The following is a 16,982-nucleotide window of genomic DNA, read 5'->3' as shown; positions in this document are numbered from 1 at the left end:
AATTCACGTTGCCTCACACAGCGTCGCTCCCGCCAATCCCTTTCAAACGGCGGAAATTCAGCTTTGCCGAGCCACCAAGGAGGCAAATAAAGTTAATTCTTTCTTTGACACAAATGGAAAAGCCCATTTAAGACAAGGTGCTGACGTCAAGCTAAAGAAACTGCGGGTTTGGGTCACCTGCGTAACGTTGATAGTGGATTAAAGGTTGAGACCGCATTCCCCAGGGCGGATGGATGTTGCTACAGCAGTTTTAGCCCGCAGCGATACCTGTGCTAACGATTCTAATATTCAAGACCTCTTGCTGTATAAGAAACCACGATCGCCACAAAAAGGCGGCCTCTCCTACGGCGGTAAGCGTGTATTTCGTAGTAACGAGAGGATTTTTAAGCGCTCCCGTGAGGCGTGTGTGTCCCCCTAAACAAAGCGGTACTGACTCGCCTTCGAACCCCCCCCCCCCCCCCAGGGGAAATTTCATCGGGATTAAATTACGATTGCAGTATATAAAATGCGATTTTATAGGGGCGCCAGCGCCCAGAAACCGCCCTGAAGCCGTGAGGGAGCGACTGAGGGGAAGGCCGCCGCCCGCTGCCGGAAGCGGAAGCGGCATCGGAGATGCCGCTTCCGCTTCCGGCAGCGGGCGGCGGCGGCAGCAGCAGCCCGGGTGAGGAAGGTGACACCGCGGCGCCATGGGCCTTCACTTCGGTAACCTGGCTCGGGTCCGCCATGTCATCACCTACAGCCTTTCGCCCTTCGAGCAGCGCGCCTTCCCCAACGTCTTCTCGCACGGGCTGCCCAACGTCTGGCGGCGTTTCAGTTCCCAGGTCTTCAAGGTGGCGCCCCGTGAGTACGGTGGGAGACGCCTCAGGCGCGGCCCGAGGGATCGAGCCCCTTGTTTTTGTGTGTGGGTTCCCCCCCCCCCCAAAAAAAAAAAAAAAAAAAAAATCGTCGTTTTGGGGATGGGGGAGGCGTCTGCGTGACGGCGGCCTTGCGTGACGGCGGCCTTGCGTGACGGCGGCCTTGCGTGACGGCGGCCTTGCGTGACGCCGTCTCTCGTGACAGAAGCCCGGTGGTTCAGGCCGCTCTGTGCTTGTGGCGGTGCGACTTGTGAGTGTCCCCTTTCCTTTCCAGCCTTTCTGGGCGCCTATCTCCTTTACTCCTGGGGAACACAAGAGTTTGAGAGGCTGAAGAGGAAGAACCCCGCTGACTATGAAAACGACCAGTAATCGAGCTAATAAGGCGGTTGTTACCTCACTGTATTATCAACTTCGTGTTGCTAAGCTTGTTCACATGACTAGAAGGGTATTAAGAGGCAGATGAGTCTTGTCTAATAAACTTTAACTTTGCCTCATGATTTTGTGTGAAATCTGTGTCTTGAAGGTGGGTAGCATCAGACTTTGTGTGAAATCCGTGTCCTGAAGGTGGGTAGCATCAGATCTCTGTCTGGCTCACTCTGTAGAGGGAGGTGATCAGGCTAAAGTTTGGTAGGCTCAGACGTTTTTATGTTACAGCGTTTCCAGCTTTTTTGACTCTCCTTTCTTTGAAATGTTCCTCAGTATAACTGGTGTAGTGAGGGCTGCCTTCAGCTGGAGGCGATGTGAAGTAACAGCTCATTGATCCCTTTATCTTTCCATGGCTGGCCACTTTTTTTTTCTCTGGCCTCGAGATCTGTGAAAAACAAATAGGCCACCTGACTCGGTATCAACCAAAACTGCACGAGGTGGCTGATGGCTCAGGGTTGAATGCGGACTTTGACCCTCTGTACAGAGGCTCGCTCTTCTCAGGGAGCCCCGTGCAGAGGACAAGGGGCAGCAGGTACAAGCCGTACCGGGAGAGGTTTCATCTCCATGTAAGAAAGGAATTTTTTGCCGTGAGAACGGTCGGTCACTGGAACAACCTCCCCAGGGACATGGCGAGTCCCCAGCTGGAGGTTTTCAGGATGCGACTGGACAGGGTGCCAGATAACCTCATCTGGGCTCCCTTCCCACGAAAGGTTGGACCGGATGACCCTTCGAGGTCCCTTCTAACCTGGGCTGTTCTATGACTCTGTGATTCTAATTACCTAGTTACAGTAATTAATGTTAATTGGATGATTAACTGCAATTCTGATATCTGATTAGTGTTAATAGGCTGGATTAGAAGCTTCTTGGAAACTACCAGGAGAAACAAGACTGTTTAATACCTGAAGGTGATTTAAAAACGAATGCTAGTAGGAAAGCTACTTAAGTATGTGACAAATAAATTCACCCCGTGGCTCTAAGTGCATAAACAAGCTTCACTGTTCAAGTCCAGAGCATCTGGCTGGTTCCTTTATCCTTTTCTTCCTTTCAGTCTTCAGCTGACTGTCTTGGGCTCATGCGCCGCGCAAAGCAACGTGTTTATCTCCCTGTTGTGCTATTCCTGTAGTTGGTACTGAGTTTTATCTTATCCGCAGGGCGGGAGTGACGTTTCCCTGTGTTAGTTTCTCGGTGTGCTCAGGGCTGGGCTGTCCAGAAGACAAAGATGCTCAGTCTCTCACTTCAGAAAGTTGGGGGGGGGGTATGCAATTTTTATAGCTGAATACTTTATTCTTTTGGGGCTCTTAACATACGTTTAAAAAGCACAGGAGACTAAGCTCAGTCTTAGGGCTGCTCCTACTGCTCTTGTGTTTACTCCAAATACAGCCTGAGGTTGGCACGAACAGGAGCAATGCAAGTCACCCAGCGCTGCAAGTTGTGCCAAAAATACTCTGTGCTTAAATTCAACTCTGTGTTGCAGTTCGTTGGTATTTTCTAGGCAGCTTAAGCAAGCAGGGAGCAACGAACTGGCTACTACGATTGTGAGAGCTGGCAAAGATGTCTAGAGGCAGACTTTATTCAAAACTTTACTTGTGTCCTGCTTACTTAGCCTCTAAGAGCACCCACAGCAGCTGATGGGTAGCCTAAATGATGGCACGTGTGAACTTTTATGTTGGTAGCTTCAGTAAATGCTTCTTTTTCAATGCATTTCGTCTCAGCAGCTCTGCTGAAGGTGAGCAGCTCGTCTCGGTCTCTCCCACGAGGTCTCTGCCCCCGTTCACAGGCAGCTGAACTGTGTCTGAACCAGCTGCTAGACTACTGTAAGCGGCGTGGCACCTTCACCTCAGCCCTGCTGCAATGTCAGCAGGCAGGCTGGGCCTCCTCACCCTTTGCTCCGCCACCGGCCTGTCCTGACTCTGCCCAGCCGTCCTCCGCCTCCGGTGCCCCTGCGCTCGCCCAGACTGCCCGCAGGGCCCAGCCTGCCGGGCCGGGAGCCAGGTGCGGAACCTGGTACCAGCAGGGATGGCTCCTGCGGGACGTGTGGCATTCGGGAGTTTGGCCGGTGGGTATTTCAGAATCTGAACAAGGCGTTTGAAAATTTCACAGTCATCTAATTCATCTCTGTTCTCCCTTTCCTAAATGTTAGAAGTAGCGATGTTTTGTGGCTTTTTTTTTTGTTGTTGTTATAAGCTGCCTCTTTGCTGTGGCATTTTACTGGTGTGCTGGACTTGCATACACGGAAACAATTGGTTCAGTTTTTTTCCTCTTCCCCCCCCCCCCCCGCCCCTCAGTTCAGTGAATGGATTGCTGCCTGAAAGGGATATGCTGACGCTATTAGTAACCCAGAAGGACACACAACAATTTTGACATATCGTTACAAAGTACTAGTCTTACCTAGCCAAAAAAAGCTGAGAAACGACGACGTACAGAGGGCACTGCTGTCAGAGTTGAAAGAGCTGTCATTTCAAATCCTGTGCTCCAGAGGTGAAGTCAAGGCGGCTGCTGCTGCCTCTCGTTTTCCTTCTCTGTTCTATACTAGTGCCTAGTGGAAATAGCAGAAATTAGAACTCGGATGCATGTAAAGAAAGAACTTCATGGGAAAAACAATTGAGAAATTCACAGCCAAATGTAGAAGAAATTTTTAAGTTCAGCTATTTGACGTGCCATGATTTACTGTCCCATTTCCTTCCCTTCGTAAGACCCAGGAAGGTGAGATAACGAAGGGTGTTGATTCTTCCTCCCAGGGAAGCAAGACAAGCAGGGCAGAGGAAAGAGTGTAAGAAGAACCCTGGGAAATGAACAAATTTTCCAATAGTGGTTGTAGACAATATGCTGGGAAGGATTTTTATTTAATCTCAGTAAGTTTGGGCTAAGGGGAAATCACCTGTAGACAGGAACCTGACAACATGGCATTATCTTAATCTAAGTAACTCGCCTTCCACGCTGGCACTTACGCCTGCATACTAAGCAATCACAGAAAACGGTAGCCTATTACAGCCGGATTTGAATTTACGATTTAGCTAAAACATAGTTCACTATTTCGTACAGTACCTTCCTACTTGAAGTAACTTAAAACGTAGTGTGCTCCAAAACCTAAGCATACTTGACACGAATAACTTGGTATTCTCTTTATGTTACTCTGCAATCTCAAAAGTCTTGTACCGGACGGACACGGCGTACATGGGACAGATGTGGGAGCCAGATGCACAAGATCTCTCAGATGAGGAGGAGGAGCGAGTACCAGCGAGGTCCATTTACAGACTGGTAACCTTAGACACACGCTTCTCCCACTTGTCCCAACATTTGTAAACTGAGAGGATTATAGAGAAGAGGGGAGGTGACAGGTAGCTCTTAAACGTTCTTTTCTCTAGGCTGTTGCAATCTCATTTCACAACGGAAAAAAATTAAGGTTCCTCTTAATTACAAACTGCCCACCCACGTCAGCGGGAGTTGTCGGCACCTTTTAGGAGACTAATGCAGAGTTCGACTGTGAGGTACAGAGGCAGACTGTAGCAGGGACGGCTCATCTAAAGAAACCAGTCTTGCCACATGGAGCAACTCGGCTCCAGAAAACCCTTGCGGCAGCCTCCTCCACCTTTGGGATTAGCTGTCCGGAGATTATCATCTTTGACTACGCGTTAGGATCCTTGGAAGAAGGGGTCTATTATTTATCATGCGTAACATACTTCTTACATTCCAAAACCATCTGAAAAGTATTACATCTACTTTTTGAGTACCGTGTGCGTGGAAAGGAAGGTTAAGTAACTTCCTCATGATTCTTTCACGTACCAAGAATGAGAAGCAGAATCAAAAGCAGGATTCTCTGCTCCAAATAAGCTCGGTAAGACAATACTTACCCCAGCTGACAAACTCAAAGCTGCACACTCTGTGACTGTCACAGAAGTTAAATAAGGTTATGGCTTTTGATCTTTACCATAATACTTTGCGCCAACCACCCTTTTGCTTGCAACTACACTGTGGCGTTCTGGTAACACTTTGGTAGGTTTTAAAAAAAGGAACAGTTGGCACAACTGGTAACCTGACCAGACAAAGTACAAGTGGAAGGAGAGTAAATCATTAGCCAGACAGACAGGCCTTGAACCAGATCACTTCAGCAGATGCTAACTTAGTAATTCCCTCTTGCTCCGAAATGAACTTTGTTCCTGTAATGACTGACAGCTGATGCAACGATAAGAGAATGAAGTCTATAAAAATCTAGCTGAAGCTTGGGAAGTTCTATCTGGGACTCTTCCTACCTCCTCCCCCCGAGGCTGGTCCTACGGTCGAAGTGACAGCTCATACTGCGAAGATGCACTGTTGGAAAACGATGGTGGTCTTTTTGCTCTGCTCGCTGCTGCTCAGCCAGGTAAATAGAGATAACTATTTAAAGTGCTAATTCAAATGGTCAGGTAGTTAATAAAAGCTGTTATGATTTGCATGAATAAGAGTAACTGGCAGGAGTTAGAGGTGACAGTAGAGCTCTTTTAGAGGATTCAACGTCATAAAAAAGTAGAGTAACTGCCTAGTGAATACTGGGTTACTCTGAGACATAACTTAGCAAAAGTAATCCTGCCTCCCCTCCCACGAAGATTTAAAAACATAGTTAATTTTTATACATCTTACTTCTTTGGGGTTAGGCTACAAGCAATTATACTTTAACAGAGCATGCTATGATCTGAAAACGAGAAAGATTTCAAGTTCCTCACTGAAGACTATTGACCTCAGCATCAGAATGACCAAGCGCCCACAGTTGCTGCGCGTTCCTGACAGTCGCACTACAACTCTGTTTCAGACACGCTGTGCTTCCTTGCACCCCCGGCAGCCTGGGCTCGCGAGGCAGAGGCGGATGACACCTTTCTGGAGAGGAGTCTCACTGAGACCCATTGGAGCCTCGTGCAGGGATAACAGTGAATGCATTACAATGCTGTGCAGGTAACTAATCCTGACCAATGTTCAGGCTCAGCGACACAATATTATATTATGTAGAGGAAATTCTCGCTCATTCTCACCCAAACGAGGTATGGAGTTAATTCTGTGCATAAAAAAGATACTGGGAATGGGGATGGGGCAATAGATTTAGTCCTCTTTTGTAAGCAATGCAAACAGAGCAGAGTCCAAGCGCCCTTGATTACAAGCGTTAGTCCTTTCATTGCAACCCCAAATAACCTGTCTTTTCAGAAAAGAACAGAGGATTCTAGACAGCTTAAAATCAATCCTTCTTAAAGCCTGTACTGTTTACTTTAAAGCATATATTAATTAAAAGCAGTACCTTACCCTAAATTAATCACTTTAAGGTGATTACTTAAGCTCATAGTTTAAAAGACAACTAAAATATCAAAAGCCATTTAGTTCTCATCGACGCTAGACACGAGCAAATCGTCCAACTACATATAGTTAAATTGATTAGTTAAAATTACCACGTAGTGACTGAAAGCTGATTTTGTGTGGCGCCTCCCGTACACATACCAGAAAGCAAACAGAGACAGGGTAGAATATATTTGCATATAGCAGAAAATGGGTACAATAGGACAGGGTAGTCAGGCTGCTGTTCTGCATGCATTTGAAATGCATCATTTGGTTCTACCGAGTAACACAGGTGAACTCGAACAGCAGCTACAGGAAGGTGTAGACAGAAGGGGATTTCTGTTGTGTGCAATTTCTACACCGCAGCCTGCCCATATAGCCCTGGGTAACGTGCATTTTGGAGTTGTTACGCAAAGCAAAGAACATAAAGTGAATCAAGACGAACTGAACAGAGTTAAAGAGGTGACCACCATGTGCACGGCTACATGAGCCGAATACGAGCACTGTTGTAACGGTTGGGTAAGAGGAACGCTGCTAAGGACGCATCTGAGGATGTGTGTCTGAGCCCTGCGCAGCTGGCAGTCCGAGCTGCCGGTGCCTGATGATGTTTTCTGTTTTCCAGGAAGAACCGCTGCTTCCTCAGAACAGCCTCGGAGTGACCTGTCACGACGAAGAACACCCATCGCTGTTACTGCTGACAATGCTCCACTCTACTTGTGAAATATTTATTGACCGTTCAAAAGCTAGGACAGTGAATCGAGCAATAAGCGGATTTAATGTTTCTGTCATCTGAACTGCTAAAAGGACGTCAAAGAGCTTGAGAGCATCCCCTAACCGAGGCTGTACCTCTGCAGCACACGCTTCAGGATGCCTCTCTGGCCAAGCTCAATAAAAGGACTCTGCATCTCGTGTTCATTTTGGTTTTTTGTAATGGTTCGGGTTTTGGTTTTTTTTTTTTTTTTTTTTAAGGCGTGAATTAAAAATTTACATTCAGCAAACCACCTTGGCTTTCCTTGTATCTGGTGAGCAAAGTGTACGGTGAGTGCACATCAGGCGTTTCACGCAGGAGTGCTTATTTCAAACTGCACTTTAGACATTTATCCTTCAACCTGGCAAGTACACAAAGTAGATCATCACGCTTCCATCTCATTTCAGTCTCAGCAGCTGAACTCTTATCAGTACTTCAGATAAAGGCCTGTTAGAAAGAGGGAGCAAACAAACTGGTACTACCGATAGCATTTTCAACACCCTAAATATATCCAGTGACAACTGGAAGGAAAAGTATTTCCTTTTAATTACTTCCAATCAAATTCACGTAAACAAATGTCCTAGACTGACTGTTGCCACTGAAGTATCTACTAGTTTAAAATAAATTGATCAAAATCCAGTTTTGATCAGATGCACGTGAACTTGGAGGGCTGAGAGAAACAAAGCCACTTTCGCTTAGACGCACATCAACAAGTCTAGGACACAAATACTGAACGCTCTTTGCCTTTTCTTACACACAGAGCACTAGGACCAAGAAAGCAAACTCTGCTTAGAAACGCAATACCAGGGAGGAGAAAGCCCAGGCAACAGATACGAGCACAGTGGTTTTGAAGTTTAATACAGAAAATCTATTTGATATTTATTAAACTTAGTTTCTCCAGTTACAGTTTTGCATTGTACAAAGCATTTTAATGACACAGTAGTTAAAAAGATCTTTACAAATTGAAATGTGATACCCTTTTCTCCAAATATTTTAATTGCCATAAATTTGTTTAAAAATACACATTAAACGCATGTTTCAGACACTAAACTTTCTATAATCTCAATACCACAAAATACATAGAATATACTATACAGATGTGGAAAAAATCTAGTTAGTATATAATACTTTGCTCACCATTAACAGCTTTATTACGTGAAATGCACATACTGACTTAGAAATCCTAATTTTGAGCCCCAAAGTACCCTTTGAAATTTCAAATGTATTGCAACAAATAAAAATCACAGTTTGTTTTTTTTTTTTAGGTTTTGGTTGAAGACAGATGCCTAAATATTTTGATAGAAACAAAATGTAACACATGGACTTGTCATGTACAAAGCATAAAACAGAGACATCCCATTAGTTACTAACAGTACCTTTCCGTATGATTAACAAGGGCTTCATTTATAAGTGACAGGTTAAAAGTTACCTTCCCCCACCCACAAGCCCTCCCCCAAAAGAAAAACCCTTCTTCACCAAATAATAATTTCAAATAAGATAAAGGATTTTTAATAAATATATAAGCACTTTATCCTCCATATACAAAATTCCTTAAAACAATTTAAAAGGGCGACCAGATACAAATGTCAGGAACTGTGCTTGCAAAAGTCACGCCTGGTCCTTAGAGTTGAGTTTTCAGGTGTGTAATGCCAGTGCGGCCAAAACCAAGTGCTGCAGAAGTAGCGTGCGCCCAACTACATCAACTGTCAGGGTTGCATATAAAAACTGAAGACCGGGAACACCGCATTCCAATTTGCCCGTATCGGCTCCGTTAGCGCCCGTGGAGAGTTACAACAGGAACGGATACACTTCCATGAAGCTTCCAGATGAAATTAAAACAGGTGAAGCATTTACATAAAGCTAGCCTACACAAGCTCCGTGCTGTACCACGGCATTCCAAATTGCTCCGCATAGCGTATTCGAGTGAGACTCGGCTGCGTACTGGCAGAGAGCAGAGAGCCAACGCTGTGGGAAGGGCTGACCCAGCACAGACCAGAGCTGCTGCTCTGCCACGCTCCTATCGAGAGAAGAATCTGTTGACTGTACAGCTGACCCTTCCCTCCCCACCTCCCCCTGCCCCAGCGCTGCTGCTGTCAAATGGCATCACGGCAGCAGAGACCGATTCCTCGACAAGTAACGGAGCTGGACGTACATCACGGCTCCCTGATTGTTCCGAGTTTACGTAACTTCCCTACTTCGGAAATTTGTCTCCTGGAATAGCTCTGGATTTGTCTGAGTCGGCCAGCAAAAGCTTTGGCTGCTCTTTAGACCTAGAGATGTCTAGCATTAACTTTGTTGCTTGGAAACACGGGGTTTTCCGTAACACTGATTCATCAGATGGAGTAATTTAAACCCTGACCAAAGTATTTGTCAGAAACCTAAGAATTTGGAAGTCGTTTACTCCCCAATGGGTAATTCAAACTTGACTTGCTCAGGCCCTTTTGTATCTGCCTTAGTATAAACACTGCAGTGACAGCAAATATCTGTTAGGTAAATGAAATATTACATACAGCAAAGGTAGTCTCTCTTTCCATTTTGGCAAACTACATAATTTTCTGCCTACGGCTTTATTTTACTTGCCCCAGGCAAGCGCTACATTATTTCCATAAAGTACTGACTCTCCGTATGTTGGGGCCATTCATAAATACATTTCAGGGCATTTTTTTGTTATCACAGCAATCAAGCCTCAGCAATCTAAAGGAATATACATTGCACTCCTGTGTAATATGCAAGATTTATCACCAATAAGATGGTGATTCAGCACTCAATAAATAATATATCAATATAGTCAGTTGCACCATAATCTAAAAACAAGTATAACATATACTTTGGACAGACTGAGTTCATATATATATACATATATATTAAAAGACACATACAATACAAATTGCATACTGCCATCGAAAGCCAAGAAGAGCCGTCCATATGCTCTGCTTTATGGCTAATAGTTTCAAATCAAAATAAACGTCTCGGGCTGTTTTACTCTGGTGTCCTGAAGATCTGTTTATAATTATAAATGGTTGCACCTTATCACCTAGGAACCTGCAAGTTTGACAGCAAATTCAAATAATATCGATATCTGAGCAAGCCTAGTCTGATTAAGCCATTTTTAAGGTTCACCAACTGGGACCGCGTTCAGTGAGGGAATTAAAATTACGGCGCTGATATGTATTTAATATACAACCATCTCGGGAATCATTTAGGAAGCCAGGAGTTAGGGATTCCCTCATCGTTAGTCACTAGTGCGACTTGCATTAGTACTGAAGCGACATGCGTTTCCACTGCTGTTGTGTAGAGGTACGGAAGGACAGGTTTAGACCGTTCGCCTGCACTTTGACACGAGGGATGGAAGTCTATTACGTAGTTGCATTTTTTTTAGCTATGACATCTGACAAGGTACGTAACTTTTCTCTCGGAAACAGTGGTAAATCCCAAATTGAGATATGCTTCTGGAATCGCAAAGTTTCAATTTACCTGTTTGAGATAGCCACAGATGCGCACGGCGTTTCTTTTCAATTAACAAGACCGCTGCCTATCTCCCGTACAGACAAGAAGACCTGGGACAGCACTCCAGAGGATATTTTACTACGAAGTATACTGTCTAGGTGGGACACTTTCAACCAGTTCAGGTCCACATTTTGACACGATGTAAAAAGTCTTCTGGTCATTTGAAGCCAATTTTTTAAGATCCACTGATCTAGGGGTAAGCGATACTTTTTTTTTTTTTAAGAGACCAATGTAGCGCGACACCAAAAGGTATTTGTGGGACTCTAGTTAAGGAAAAAAAATTCCCAGAGATGAGACCATTCCTGCTAACAGTAATGGTAACTGTGCACAAAGGAGCAAGCCAAAAAACAGCCATGCTGGCTAGTGCAGCACTACACAAAAAATAAACTATGAATGCAACTTCTACGAAGGTAATTTTTATATAGCGTCAAAAGTGTGCTAGGCACTTTAGAGTATTAAAGGAAAAATAGTTGACAGTGTCCCATTAACCAAGATGTGGAGTTTGAGGGTACAGAGTTCTGTCTCGAACAGCAAACGCTAACAGAAACGTGACCTTGCACAGTGATTCAATAAAAAGGATGCTCCAACAGACCTGAAGACTCAATTCAGCTATCGTGGAAAAAGTCACAGGTCTGTTACCCATGTATCGAGTCGTACGTAGCAAAGCTTTTCTGGAAGTACAAAACACGCTGGAACGCAAAGGAAGCTCTACGAATATGCAGCTACCTTTTAGTAGGTTACTAATTTGCAAAACTTCTAAACTCTTAAAGCCCATAGGACATACTGCAGTACTAAGTAGCGTAGAATTCTATTCCTTCTCTCGAGGTTGCCATGATTTTGGCACTTAACTACAACTACACAAAAGGTTTAGTGCAATAGTTTTCCTGAACATGCACGTTCATATCTGGTACAGAATAAAGGGTTAAATGGGAGAGAAAACAAAGCAGCATTCCACAATCTCACTCCAAAGGATTCAGAGTTTGACTCTTCAAAAGGAGACCACCACAATGAGAAGTCAGTTTGTGTGACAGACACGAGTACTTTTAAAAAGGAAATGGAATTTTACCAAAGTACTGCAGAAGACCACTGCATACAGTATACCTGGTCCTGCTGTAAAACATCTTGTAAACAGTTCATAAAATCTTCATCTAAAAGTAAGGCATAAGGCACACCAGACATGTTAGGGGCACTAAGCAATACTGAAAGCAGTAGCATTTGAAACCTTTTACTCAGACAAGCACCTTATGCGGAAAGGTACTTTGGTTTACACTTTTTGGGAGCAGTCAGTTGCAACTCCGTGAACCATTTCTGTTGCACCAAGTCGCTCCCTTGCAAGTGAGTATTATGCTCCATCAAACATTAACGGGACCTTCATTAACACGGGGTAAATACAAGTTTTAAATCCATTCTGCATCAAAACAGTCGGATAATTTCCCTGTAATAGCAGGTGTGCTCCCACCCCACGATGGCTGTTGCACTGTCATCCTGTAGTGTCCGTTACCTATCAGACCCTAAAAGGAAAAAATGGACCTCAATTTCTACTTAAGATTCCTGGTTTCTCAGTCAATGGAAAAGATGCAAATGACAGTTCTGGTAGGAACTTAACTGCTGTTGGTTTTTTAACCACAAAGTTCACCAATTCTCTAAGTGTCAAAAAATGACAAAGCAAGGAAACAAAATGTATTTTAAATGAAGAGATACAAAAAAGCACAAGATTGTCCATTTCAGAAACCTTTCCTGTATGCATCGCACCTACCAGACTGACGTTCATTCCTACACCATTACTTCGATATCACATTAAATGCAAATTGCTGTAATGTTTTGTGATTGTTATAGTGTTAATCGATGTTTTGAAACTGCCTTGAAAACAATCCAAGTCAGATCCAGCTAAATACTTTTCCATATAAATTTCTTTATAATTCATTTAAATGAAGTATCTTAATACGTAGAAGAATATCTGGAACTTTTCTATTTAGTACAAATTCTGCAATAATAAATCTGTAGTTGTCATTTATTAGTTGACTCATAGGCATTAGGCGTGAAAAGTATGGTGTCCCTACACGTTAGAACCTATCAACCCTAGTTCCTTTTACAGGCTCTACCACCACAAGACATTACAGAGTAACAAAGCTCACAAAGTACTTAAATAAAGTGTCTATGTTTAATTTCTGCTAAGTACTCGAAAGGGTAAATTTAGGGAAGAAATAGCTAAAAACTGCCCAAAACTGGGCTTTTCAAAATTAAAATTAAAAAAATTAAAATAAATAGGATTTAAACGGACTATTTATGTATTATGACTGGAATTCCAATGATCTATCCGTGATAGATCAGCAAAACTACACCTTTATATGTAGCAAATTTTAAAATATTTAAATAACTTAAAACGGGAATACTGAAGAAGTCCATTAACCAGATGATTTGGGGTTAAAACACAAAACACAAATGAGGATGGGAGACATGTGAAAGCATTCCTTGCTCTTAGTGTCAACTAAGCAATGTGTTATGGCAGTCTTCCTTATCGACATGACACAGTGTTGTGGAGATAAATCAGAGGCAGCGAGAAAAACGTGTTCGATTTTCCATTCCTTCAGTTCAAAATATCACTTGGCATCCAGGCGCAACCAATGTAATCCCTGACGGGTGTAACGCACTAGGTCTGTCATGATGCTCGAATTAAAAATCAGAGGGCCCATAACTTTATCCAGTTCAGCAAAGAACTCTAAAACAACAGAAACACAAGTTAAGCCACGCGTGTATTTTTACATGGGAAACATTACACCCAAACTCCTCATCTTTTCAGCATGAATCTTTTAGATTAAGACAGAAGAAAAGAAAGATGGCTGAAAGATGGAACAATAAAAATAAAGGAAAAAGGTCCTTTCTAATCAATTTCTCTACTCTTTTGCAGAAGACTGGTCGATAAGAATAATTAGAGTACGGTTAAACTCTTGTAAGACTTCCTCGGCCTCCCCCCTCAAATGTGTATTCCACTTCAGAATTTCAGAAATGGAAACGTACCAAGTCCCTCTTCCTACACCTAACGTTTTACAGGAAATGCAACAAAGATTTTTATTTTTTTTTACACACATAGCTGGTAGGAAACATTACATCTCCAACACCAGCTTGACAGCCGAGACAACCAGCCCGGGGTGTCACTGTAATCGAAGGTCCAACTTTCCATCTTACTTTTGCAGAGGACCTGGTTAAGCATCCTGTGCACCATTAACCGCACCTCCAAGATGCAAAGCCGAGGAGCATTTCAGCACGCTCCGGTACGTCTGATGTTATAATCCACCTGTGCCAGCCCTTACCCTTCTGTTCTTTAGACAGCTGTTCGGCTTGGTCCCAAATTTCAGTGGCATAGAGGAAGTTGGACGTAACTTGGACGTAGCTGGCTGCCATCTGATGGATCCTCTGGGGGATCGTCACCGAAGACCCGCTCCCTGAAGGGTTGGCTGCCCCGGAAGAGTAATTTCCTGAATTCCCTGGAGACAGCTTTGGAGAGACTGGAGACGGCATACCGACAGGCTTGCTGCTTAACCAAAGAAAAACATTACATTGTAAAATGCAAATATACGTACTTCAGTCCTATCATGCTGTAAGATTAATACTCTCCAAGACCTCTCTTCCCACATCTCAGGGCGTGAGATGCTAAAGCACTCCCACTTTACACGTCAAGAAGTCAGGGTTTGCCCTACAACAAATGAAATGCATGAGCTGGTAACAAGTGCTGAGGATCCTCCAACTCTTACGTTTTAGCTTCACAGCCAAAACCTCATTACCAAACCTCATCATCTTTTAATTCAATAAAATCTTAAATTCATTGTTTAAATAAATTGAACCTTAAAGAGTAATAATGAAAACATTACAACTACGTGGTAACTATACTGCCGTATTACACGTTCAGGTAACATGATGCAAATCTGAAATGCCCTCCTAAAACTCAGAGTAACCTATCACGGGTCCATTGCTGGGTTTTAAAGAAGAGAATTAGACTGTTACGCTACAGAGCAGACAACCCTGAAAGGACTTGTAGCTGTCTGGGCTTGCAGCATTAATAAAGCTATGGTTTTGAGGGGAAAAAGCATTAAATAAAACAACAAAACTCACAGAGATGAGAGACTTGTGTGTTAGTGACACACTGACCCTTTTTTTTTGCCACAAGGAGTTGCCTGACAAACTCTCTGCAGGGCACTATCGCAAGCAGCAGTCTTCCAAGCCTTTTATGAGAATAATCACGCAAACAACCCAGTCAAAATCTACACCCTTAGAACAATCACCCCAGCACTTTAAAGAGTGGAAAGCTACTCTTCGAGCACCCCAGGCACACAGGTTATGTAGAAAACTAGCTAGAAGTTGAGAAATACAGGTAACAGCTTTTACTACTTACCTTCCCATACCAGGTGATGGTGCTTGAGAATTATTATAGGAATTCTGTTTAGGGAAAAATAAATTTGTCACCGGATTTATGCTTGTACTTTAACTAGCTACACTTTATCTGGTTATTTAATTGGTTATTTGTGAACAAATGAATTTTTGTAGTTTTTCTTTTAAGCAATAACCAAAGTTCTGAATAATATCAAAGTAAATTCAAATTTGGGAAAATATCCTTTCTTACTGATGACCAAGACACAAATTAAGGGATTATTTTAGCAACACAAAGGCCACTAAATATGCATAGGATTGGAATAGTCCCCTGTTGTAACCATTAGATCCCACTGCCTCATGAGAACCTTTTGGTTTTTTCAGCCCATTAATAGGAAGAAATCTGTTATTACTGGCATTGAACAATTAAAGAGGTCTCAAAAAATCTGAGAAGTCAGGCTGTGACAAGCCTGTTTCCTCTTAGTATTGACAGCTGGAACTTTCAGAGAAACCCAGTGACATTAGCTACATACCCCCAAGTGTCCCTTTGAAAACCTCAGTCTAGATTAAGGACTGAGTAACATTACAGAAGTATCGTAACTGTTTTTCTCATCTGCAACATCTTGATTCAAATAAATTCATTCAAAGGGCATTTCTCAATTTCCTTTCCCTGACAGCACTTTAAAATCAGTTGCACAGGAATTTAGATGAATTCACTGGGGGCGGGGGGGGGGGGGGGGGGGGAATAATTAAAAACAAGTATCAAACAGCCCACTGCGAACAACAACAATTCAGAAAGACCACGTTGGTTTTGAATTAGAAGTTGGCTCCGGTGCCAGCTCTTGCGAAGGCTGAAAAGCTGCAGCCCATGTAATATACCCTGAGGTCCTGAATTCCCTTAAGCTTAAACATGAAAGTGAAGTTTCAGCTTCTTATATCTGCAGCAAGAAAAACATTAATTCTCCTTGAAGCCTACTGAATTTGTTAAAGATGACAAAAGCTAGATCAAATTATTAATAGAGAGCTATCATGCTAGGACCAGTAGGGTTACGACAGCCACGCTGCCTCTTCCCAGCTTTAAACTACTCAACTTTAATATACTTTCAAGGTCCAGTTCTAAACAGGGTATATTCCAAATTCACACACGGCAGTCTGAAAATCGGATTCAGGAATTTTAAGTGATGTAGAGCTTTAATTTGATTAGGTTTTAATATTCTAAGAAAATACATATGCAGTTACCTTCAGATGTTCAGTCAGAGTTTTAGAATATTTCAATGCACTTTCCTTTTTCAGTTTGAAAAGCCTTAGGTATAGTAGAGATTGACACCGAAGACTGACCAAAGACAGAACAACAAAATATTTACAGTTAAACTCAACTTTATGACAACTCAGTGAATTTCAAAAATCTAGCAGCTGTGTTTTTTAATCTTTCTCTGCCAACTCTGACAAGCCAGCTCTCAAGTTGTAACTCAACCAAAAAATCCATAACCACCTCTGAATTTGCAAGGAAATAAAAACAGCTCTGTGTGCCTTAAGCTGAAACCATACTTTTCAGTGACCTTGCTGATATAATCAGTTTCCAGTTCTGAGCTTAGGAGCCAACACTACGTCACTTCCTAGACGAGGGTTTCATTTATTTGTCGCTCGTGTCAGGACATATTGAGCCTAAAGCATTCTGCCATGGCCTCCCCTTTCTTTTCCACCTGACACCAATTGGTTCTGGTCCTCTACACCTGCTGCAGCCATTTCATTAATCCAGGAGGCTCGTGACAATTCTTTACAGC

General features: G+C 43.0%; 3 protein-coding genes across 9 annotated transcripts in view; 2 read left to right on the top strand and 1 right to left on the bottom strand.

Annotated features, from left to right (window-relative positions):
- Positions 1 to 614: 614 nt before the first annotated feature.
- Positions 615 to 1,351, top strand: UQCRQ (ubiquinol-cytochrome c reductase complex III subunit VII). Its single transcript, XM_076350156.1, has 2 exons — positions 615 to 840; positions 1,129 to 1,351. Exons 1-2 carry the CDS (start codon positions 687 to 689, stop codon positions 1,221 to 1,223), a joined length of 249 nt encoding a protein of 82 aa, XP_076206271.1. The 5' UTR covers positions 615 to 686; the 3' UTR covers positions 1,224 to 1,351.
- Positions 1,352 to 3,572: 2,221 nt separating this feature from the next.
- On the top strand, positions 3,573 to 7,559 carry LEAP2 (liver enriched antimicrobial peptide 2). 2 transcript variants are annotated; one of them, XM_076350284.1, is made up of 4 exons: positions 3,573 to 3,758; positions 4,429 to 5,640; positions 6,067 to 6,206; positions 7,201 to 7,559. In XM_076350284.1, exons 2-4 carry the CDS (start codon positions 5,584 to 5,586, stop codon positions 7,235 to 7,237), a joined length of 234 nt encoding a protein of 77 aa, XP_076206399.1. In that variant the 5' UTR covers positions 3,573 to 3,758; positions 4,429 to 5,583; the 3' UTR covers positions 7,238 to 7,559. The 2 variants fall into 2 exon arrangements, with proteins under 2 accessions (XP_076206399.1, XP_076206398.1); XM_076350283.1 differs by having other exon boundaries at positions 3,573 to 5,640.
- Positions 7,560 to 8,819: 1,260 nt separating this feature from the next.
- The window catches only part of AFF4 (ALF transcription elongation factor 4), a 52,793-nt gene continuing 44,630 nt past the window's right edge, over positions 8,820 to 16,982 (bottom strand). For 4 of the 6 annotated variants that reach the window (XM_076350248.1, XM_076350253.1, XM_076350249.1 and 1 more), the window contains exons 19-22: positions 16,438 to 16,531; positions 15,224 to 15,267; positions 14,145 to 14,368; positions 8,820 to 13,552 (exon numbers count right to left, since the gene is read on the bottom strand). In XM_076350248.1, coding sequence (XP_076206363.1) covers positions 13,434 to 13,552; positions 14,145 to 14,368; positions 15,224 to 15,267; positions 16,438 to 16,531 — 481 coding nt within the window. In that variant the 3' untranslated portion in view covers positions 8,820 to 13,433. The remainder of the gene's footprint in view (positions 13,553 to 14,144; positions 14,369 to 15,223; positions 15,268 to 16,437; positions 16,532 to 16,982) is intronic. The other 2 variants (XM_076350252.1, XM_076350254.1) reach the window with 1 other exon arrangement.

This window comes from Aptenodytes patagonicus, chromosome 12 (assembly GCF_965638725.1).
Source record: "Aptenodytes patagonicus chromosome 12, bAptPat1.pri.cur, whole genome shotgun sequence".
Classification (NCBI taxonomy): domain Eukaryota; kingdom Metazoa; phylum Chordata; class Aves; order Sphenisciformes; family Spheniscidae; genus Aptenodytes; species Aptenodytes patagonicus.
This window is presented reverse-complemented; position numbering and strand designations above follow the sequence as displayed.

Excerpts from the sequence above, each read along its gene's own strand:
- UQCRQ (XM_076350156.1), top strand. The coding sequence starts at position 687 with ATGGGCCTTCACTTCGGTAACCTGGCTCGGGTCCGCCATGTCATCACC. Across the intron at positions 841-1,128 it reads GGTCTTCAAGGTGGCGCCCC|CCTTTCTGGGCGCCTATCTC; the intron begins GTGAGTACGGTG and ends TTTCCTTTCCAG.
- LEAP2 (XM_076350284.1), top strand. The coding sequence starts at position 5,584 with ATGCACTGTTGGAAAACGATGGTGGTCTTTTTGCTCTGCTCGCTGCTG. Across the intron at positions 5,641-6,066 it reads GCTCGCTGCTGCTCAGCCAG|ACACGCTGTGCTTCCTTGCA; the intron begins GTAAATAGAGAT and ends ACTCTGTTTCAG. Across the intron at positions 6,207-7,200 it reads TGCATTACAATGCTGTGCAG|GAAGAACCGCTGCTTCCTCA; the intron begins GTAACTAATCCT and ends TCTGTTTTCCAG.